The sequence below is a fragment of the Hyperolius riggenbachi genome, chromosome 6, assembly GCF_040937935.1.
Source record: "Hyperolius riggenbachi isolate aHypRig1 chromosome 6, aHypRig1.pri, whole genome shotgun sequence".
Taxonomy (NCBI): domain Eukaryota; kingdom Metazoa; phylum Chordata; class Amphibia; order Anura; family Hyperoliidae; genus Hyperolius; species Hyperolius riggenbachi.
In genome coordinates this window covers 211921843-211930212 of record NC_090651.1, presented here as the reverse complement: position 1 = coordinate 211930212, position 8370 = coordinate 211921843, and the positions used below count along the sequence as shown (strand labels likewise).

Here is an 8370-nt window from a genome sequence, read left to right as displayed (position 1 = left end):
CTGAAGTATAACAGAATAATAACACAAGTAATCTGGCTCAGTGTGAATTCCCAGGTCCTCCTGGTTCAAACACACTGTTGGATCTGACTAAGGTCTGAGTGCTTCCACGTAGTGATCGCAACGGCAGACAATTTGAGAGTGGCCAGCAGTAACCATATATAGAGCAGTGCTCTCTGGCGCCACCCTAAAGTGATCAACCAATGGTTACCAGCCCTGAGGTCAGCTGACCGGCCTGGTCAGTTGATCCCCCCTTGACCATCATAAAAGTTCTGCCTTTCAGCGCGCGCGCACGTATTCCTCAACCTGTGCGAACTAACAGGCTCAGCCACACCAGCTGCACGCTGCTGCGTGCAAACCGCCGCGCTGGACGCGGAACCAGCCGCCTTGCTGTCAGTACATGCGGCGGCTTTTCCGCGTTCTCTCACAGTCCTGTCCTTGCGATGCAGCCATTGCTGCGGTTGCTATTGGTTACCTCACTCTTGTCTTTGTGAATGCTTGCTGTCACTGAGGCAGTGACTAGATTAGCAAGCATTCATTCTGTCAGCCTCTGTCCTCCTAGTCCTGTCCTTGTGAGATAGCCATTGCTGCGGTTGCTATGGGCTACCTCACTCCAGTCTGTCTTGTATCTGTCTGAATGTTTGCTATCGCAGGAGCAGCGCAATATCACACTGCGCTGCCATTGCGTCTTTTCAGAAGCCCAGAGCTGCAGTTGCTCTGGGCAGCCTGTGTAGTCTGTGTAGCCTCTTCCATTATCCAGCTCTTAGCCTTGTTGTGGTGGGTGGTCAGAAAGTATGACCCCCCAGCATTACAAAAAGTAGAGAATCCTATTCTAGCCCGTTTCCATATTTACTGTGGCTATTTTTAAGCCAGTCATGATATAATATCCACCCTAAAGGCCCATACACACGTCGGATTTGCGCGAACGACGGGTCGTTTGAACGTTCCGTCGTTCGCACGTTTCCGCATGAAATCCGGCGTGTGTACAGACTATCGTTCGGGAGATAAGACTGGTTACCAACGATCCGCCGGGTGGATCGCTGGTAACCAGTCTTATCTCCCGAACGATAGTCTGTACACACGCCGGATTTCATGCGGAAACGTGCGAACGACGGAACGTTCAAACGACCCGTCGTTCGCGCAAATCCGACGTGTGTATGGGCCTTTAGTCTCCTCTGCCTGATTTGCCCGCCCTTTACTATAGAAAGTGCATTGTTTCAGCCTGAGAAATTTTGGCCAGAGAGGAACAGAGGTGTGGGAGGGGAAAACAGGAGGGAAAGAGGCTTCAGCCAATCAGGCTGCATTAGTTAAGTCTGAGGGGAAGTAGAGAAGCAAAAAAAAGACAACCCAGCACGCCCTGCAACTTCTCTTTTGTGTACCAAATTTTCTGTGTACCAGGTAAACTGGGGAATGATAATTTATCAACAAGAAAAGTAATAGTGATTTTAACTTTTGGATTGCCTGTTTACCAGATAAAAATAAATAATTGATTTTTTATTTTATGCTCGACAGTTACTCTTTAATAAATTGCACTGCCTGGCATGATTGATTGCTGTGTGTGTGTGTGTGTGTGTGTGTGTGTGTGTGTGTGTGTGTGTGGGGGGGGGGGGGTGGTCGAGAGTCACTGTTATGTTTACTATGCATATTGAAATTAATATTAATTCCCAAGGCACTGTGTCGCATGGCACTGTGCCAGAGAGTCCTATCCACTCTAGTTGCCTGTCATTTAATTGACTTAAAATAATAAAGCAATCTGTAAAAAACACAAAAAAAAGTCCTTGTCTACCCGTTTGCACAGGGAGTTGTACTTTGAGAAAAGTACAATCTCATAAATATATGCGAATCACAGATTTCTTTAAAGGAAGGCAAAACACCTCCCTCCCACTTATTTTTTGTTTCACTGCATTACCTATTTTTGGGAGCCTCCACCCCCCCCCCTTCCCACCCACACTATACATTACATCTCCTTTAAAAGGTTTTTCACCTTCCAGGTGTGGTGTTATGATGATGATCCAGGTGTAATGTTATGGACATTCTTGGTTGTAGAACCACGAAGGCCCAACCATAGATTGTGACCATCTTGTATCAGTAGGACCTGGAATACCGAACAGGGGTGGTTATTTACGCCCCCCTTTGTGAGTATAAGTACTCATATGCTACAATCTAACATCTAATACCCCAATACTGCACCATTTGGCTCCTGGTCTCTCCTTGTCATAGAGGTGACTATGATATCCGCACAGTGACTACCTTTTGTACAAGTGACATGTTTAAAGGGGCCCATACACCTAACGATTTTCCCGCCGATATACAGCAGATTCGATCACTGTGATCGAAACTGCTGTGAAATTGTTGCGCAAATGCTGACAGAACGATCAATTTCCGTACTAAATAAGTCAGTCCCGTCAATCCGTCCGTGCGGAAGATTTCGCTCGATCACCGGCGGGTCGGGAATGCGTTGAAAAGCAGCGTTCGAATGCCCGACGACCGTCGCTAGCTGCAATACATTACCTGCTCCGTAGGCGCGTGTCCCCGCTCTCTCCACGGTCACTTCTCCGTGCTCCGCTCCTCCAGCTTCACTGAACTTCCTGTCCCGGCAGGAAGTTTAAACAGTAGAGCGCCGCTACTGTTTAAACTTCCCCGGCAGGAAGTTCAGTGAAGCTGGAGGAGCCGAGCACGGAGAAGACAGCGGAGACCAGGGGACATGCGCCGGCCGGATCAGGTAATGTATGTGGGGAAACGGGGTGGCGGCAGCTTCACAGACTGAAATTGGTTTCATGCTGAAATCGATTCACAATCTGTTTCAGTAAAGGCAGCCATACGATCCCTCTCTGATCAGATTAGATCAGAGAGGGATCTATCTGTTGGTCGGATCTGATGGCAAATCAAAAAGTGTATGGCTACCTTAACTGAGGGAATCATAAGATGTAAATGTCCATGTCTGTTGTGACTCCAGTAAAGTTTTTTTTCCCCCCCTAAAAGGTCATACTTGTCAACTTTCATCTTCTTTATACTTTTCTGGCAGTGCCTTTTGTGCAGCGTTTCCAGTTTGGGATGATATATTTTGGAATATAGATATTCGGCAGCCTCCGTAAAAGCGTGATCACGCGCGAAACGGCCATCAGGCTACAGCGCCCAGCACCCACTACATACCTCTCACCCCCAATGGTATGTCTATTTTTGCAGCACTTGGATGTTTCATGTGATGACGCATTGACTGTTTTAAACACGTTTTTGATATTTAATAAATCAGCAACAGAATCAGTGCCCGTTCTCCTTTGCTCTCAATATATGTTATAATATATCCTGGCCCTAGGTAGTTTAACAACTTTCTAACACCTCTACTATGGATAGTGGTTGGTAATTTTGCGTACGAGAGAAATCGCCGCCGGGAGACTTGGGCGCAGGATACAGTCAATAAATGGGTTATCCTGCTGCTGCACTAATTACTGCGGCGTTAATTACTATTCCCCCTCCAGGTCCACGTGGTTGGTGGGGAATGATGTAATTCTGCTTCCAGCTATTGCTGGCGGCCGAATTACAGTGTTTTAAAAGTAAATTCAGCTCAGTCTTCTGACGTTACTTACTGTGCGCCGCTATAGTCGTAATGCCTATTATGGTCTGTGGTGGAGCTGGCTGTGCACAAATCTCCTGCGCTGGATTCGCTGTGTTCGGGTTATCTTTGCAGATCATTTCAGTGACTAATTGTGTGATTGTTTTACAGTCTACAGATTTGAACCTTTGCTTTTGTCAAGAATGGCTGCAATAGTCCATTGGTTAGCAGAAGGTGGTGGTACTGCTTTGTGTTTAATTGGGGGTAGTTTAAACAGACTTTCTGTAAAAGATGAATCAGATGTTCCTGCACTAGGAGCTGGACTACACATTGATGCAGGACTCTCAACAGAAGCTAGTTAATCTGGGGCTGGGCAGTCTTTGGATGATAAATCCACACTGACAGACACAGGACTGAGAATGTGTACAGTCCGATTTGTACAAGAAAAAAACATACCAATCGAGTCACTGTGATCTCCTGGATCCCTCTTTGCCGTTTCCGCGGCGATCCTGGCTTTTAATCGCCAGTTTTAGGCAATGTTTACAAACGAAAAACATGACCCCTAACCAGGAAGTGATATATATAGGTCTCTGGCTCTATGGCCCCATTCACACTAGAGCGTTTTGCCCGCGATTTTGGCAAAACGCTCAAGCGCTGGCGCTTTTTAAAGCGCTAGTGCAATAATAACCTATGGGCCTGTTCTCACTTGGGCGATTTGCATTAATGTATATCCTGCACCATTTTCAGGCGATTTCTCTGCGATTGCGTTTAGTGCTACAGAAGCGCTAGTTGCAATCGCAGAAAATCACCCCAAGTGTGAATGGCGTTAATCGCCAAAAAACACCAGAGCAAAACGCTCGCAAAAGCGCTAGCGTTTTGTAAGTGTGAATGGGGCCTATCACTTGTGTGAGTGATGCTCAGGTAGCAGGCAAAAGCGTCAGTGTGTGTATCTCTCTGGCGGCAGCTCGTATGAAGCTGCAGGCAACACCATTAGCGGGTCTCTGGCGCTATTGCATGTGTGAGTGAGGTTCAGGCTGAGGCAAAAGTGTCAGCATGTATATCTCTCTGGCGGAAGTTCATGAGACTTCAGGCAACAGTGCCACTGTATCTCTCCGGCAGCAGATCGTGTGAGGCTCAGACAACAGCATCAGCGGGTCTCTGGCTATATCGCTTGTGTGAGGCTGCTGGCAACAGTGCCAGCGTGTGTATCTCTCCGGCAGCGGCTCGTATGAGGCTCAGGCAACAGCGTTAGCGGGTCTCTGGCTCTATCGCTTGTGTGAGGCTCAGGCTGCAGGCAACAGCGTCAGCTTGCATATCGCAGACAGCACCTCGTGTGAGGGTTCAGGCAACAAGGTCAGCGGGTCTCTGGCTCTATTGCTTGTGTGAGTTATGGTACGTACACAACTGCGATAACGATCGTTCGTTACAAGCGATCGTTCCGCGACGGGCGATAGGTGGACGAGCAGGTAGTAAATGTAAATCAGGCGACTGAGAAAGTAGCGAAGCGATTGTTGTCGCCGAAACGAACGATCAGGAAGATTAGTTGCGTGCGCACACGGATATGACGTGGTAGCGATGATCGCTCGACGGCCGTACACACTGTAGCGATCTTTTGCCGTTACAGAACGATCGTTACGTCCCGAAGCGGATGTAAGCTAAATGCGTGATAGATTAGAGGAAATGACGTGCTTAGTACCTTAACTATATAAACGAACGTTCTGCGGAACGTTCTTTCCGTTCTCATCGCTACAACATGTCGAGGCATAATCAGGCTGCACATTTGCCAGCAAAGAAAAGAGATGCAGTTGCTCTATTATTGTTAGGGCAAGTTGCTACCCAGCTGGATGCTTCAGCACCACCCAAGAAAAGGCGGATTTGGTGCAAATCTTGGCTGGAACAACGTCACAAATTTAGTGATGTAAATTTGCTGAATGAGTTACGACTCTCTTCTCCAGGGGATTTCAAAAACTATTTGAGGATGAGTGATAGCGTCTTCCAACACCTGCTTTCCCTTGTTGGTCCTCATATATCCAAGCAGGAGTCATGGCTGCGAAAGCCCATATCTGCGGAACAGCGTCTTGTGGCCACTTTGCGCTATCTAGCAACAGGCCGGAGTTTACAGGACCTTAAATTTAGCACCGGAATATCCCCACAGGCACTTGGATTGATTATCCCTGAAACGTGTGAGGCTATAATTAACTGTCTAAAGAACGAGTATATGAAGGTCAGTATGTGTTTGTATGTTGTTTAGATAATTGTTTGTTTTCTGTGTTGTTTCTGTTAGTGTTTTTTGTAGGTGTTGTTGTTATAAGAGCCAACAGTGTGTCTGTCAATTTATGATGTAATTGTAATTCCTTGCATTGTAAAAGGCTCTCAAATGCATATTTTTGTCCAAATGTTGATGTTGAAAGGTCCACATCAAGCATTTTTTTTTGCCTGCCCCCCCCCCCCCCCCATTAAATCAGATAGTCATACATGAGAGCTGTAGTCATACATATGAATGGTGCACTATTTTCTACCTTTGAACCTACACCAGTCGCCTAGCTATCCTGAAGAACTTGTGCCTTTAATACTTTGTAACATAGGCTCTGAACATGCATGCACTATATAATGTGTTTGAGTAATTAATATACACACACACACACAGACACACACACACACACACACACACACACACACACACACACACACACCAATAATTGACCCATTTTAACAACTACTAGTATGCAAGGCATACCTACACAATGTAGTCTATTGAGCTGATTACTTCACCTATCACAGAAAAATATTTGGAAGATGTGGTAACGATGGCAAAGATAAGTATGCATTTGTACTAGATGATATCTGGCCATTGTAATACACACCTTGTTTTTGTTACAATCATCTGTATATTACAAAATCCATCCTTGTAGCTCTGATGTCCAGATGATTGTCTACTAGACAAGGTGTGTATGATGATCTGGAGATCTCATAGAGTATGAATGCATTTTGCAGGGACTGTATTTTTCCAGAAACAGAGTATTGGCCGATGCTTTATATTGTTCATGTGTTACAGCATTTTGCAAAGATCTGTTGTGTGGAGTACTCTGCTCAATACAATAGACTGTGTAGGTATGGCTTGCACACTACATGGGAGGTTTTTAAATAGGTTCAAGATTTAGCTAACATCTTTGATGTGTATATGTAGTTGTACTACATACAATTATCCCTTCAGCCTCGTTTCCACTTGTGCGGCGTGCGTCTCGTAGACGCACGCCGCACTGAGCGGGTGGGCGGGATCGCAGGCGAATCCCATGAGCCGTGCCATGCACGGCTATGGGATTCGCAGCCTCCGCAGCGAATTCTGCGGGGTATTCCGGGCGAATCGCTCCCGCAAGCGATTCCGCAGCGGCCCCGTCATCAGTGTTGCCAACTCATCCCTTTAATTACTGACACATATGAATTATACAGGTTTTGTGGCTAGGTAGATGCAGTTCAGGCACTGATTATGTGCAAATCGCCCCAGAACCTGTATAACTTAGATGTGTCAGTAATTAAAGGGATGAGCTGGCAACACTGCCCGTCATCCCCTATGGCAGAGTTTCCCTGTGCGAATCATGTGCAGGGAAACTCTGCAGAATCGGCGGCGAAATCGCCGCAGTGGAAACGGGCCCTAACTGTTTTTGATTACAACAATGTTAACTAGTTTCTTTATGTTCTTTTGCTGCCTGTTTGTCCATGTGCTATGGCTTTGAACATGACGTTATGTGTACCATTTTAGCCGTCATTGCTATGTTTCTGTAAATAACAACACATGTTCTATGTGAATATTGTTATGTTTAGCAAAGACACATGTTTGGTGGTATTAATGTTGTTCAATGTTTTGTCAAAATCCACAGTTTCCCAAGACATCAGAGGAGTGGTTAACCCTTGCATCGGATTTTGAGCGGATTTGGCACTTTCCAAACTGCGGAGGAGCGATTGACGGGAAACACATCCGTATTACCCCACCGCCAAACAGTGGCTCTTATTATTTTAATTATAAACATTTTTTTAGTATCGTTTTGATGGCCATTGTAAATGCCAACTATGAATTCATTTACATCGATGTTGGCAGAAATGGCAGAATGTCCGATGGAGGGGTCATAGAGAAGACTGAATTTAACACCAGACTTCAAAATCGACAGCTGTCATTGCCAACAACGGCACAAACCAAAAAAGGCCTTAATTTTGTTTTCGTGGCTGATGATGCTTTTGGACTGCATCCACATATCCTCAAACCTTTCCCACATACCAATCTCTCAACCCAGCATCAAATTTTTAACTACCGTTTGTCTAGAGCCAGGAGAGTTGTGGAGAATGCATTTGGCATACTAGCTAACAGATTTAGGATCTTCCACACCGCTATCAATTTGGGAATGGACAAGATAGATCTGTTAGTGTATGCCTCATGCATTCTCCACAACTTTCTTCGGAGACAACAGTTATCTACCTACATGCCCCCACATTCTGTTGACAGAGAGGATTTGGAAAATTTCAGCCTGTTACCTGGTGAATGGCGTAGCCAGCCCTTGGCACTTACCAACCTTCAGCCGTTGCCTCCACGGAATCCAACATATGGTTCTAAAGAAAATCGAGATGCCTATGTTTCTTATTTTAATGGGGAAGGTGCAGTTACATGGCAAACCAATATGATTGGTTGATTTACTGAAATTGGAATTTTTTGTTCACTTGTGGTGGTGTAACCTTTTTTATTTTTGCCTCTTTTGTGTAAATAAAAGTTTGCAACAAACCTGAAGTTTATTTTTTCAGTTGGGAGAATACTGTCGAACACATTTTAA

The 8370-nt window shown here is 45.5% G+C and overlaps 1 protein-coding gene across 1 annotated transcript; it reads left to right on the top strand.

The window, feature by feature from the left end:
• Positions 1-5528: 5528 nt before the first annotated feature.
• LOC137522122 (uncharacterized) lies at positions 5529-8232 on the top strand. The gene is made up of 2 exons (XM_068242152.1): positions 5529-5774; positions 7429-8232. The coding sequence occupies exons 1-2, from the start codon at positions 5529-5531 to the stop codon at positions 8230-8232; spliced, it is 1050 nt and encodes a 349-aa protein (XP_068098253.1).
• Positions 8233-8370: the final 138 nt, after the last annotated feature.

What these genes read in the sequence shown, in the direction of transcription:
- LOC137522122 (XM_068242152.1), top strand. Translation starts at nt 5,529, where the DNA reads ATGAGTGATAGCGTCTTCCAACACCTGCTTTCCCTTGTTGGTCCTCAT. An exon ending in TAAAGAACGAGTATATGAAG is followed by an intron (nt 5,775 to 7,428) that starts GTCAGTATGTGT and finishes CAAAATCCACAG; the next exon opens with TTTCCCAAGACATCAGAGGA.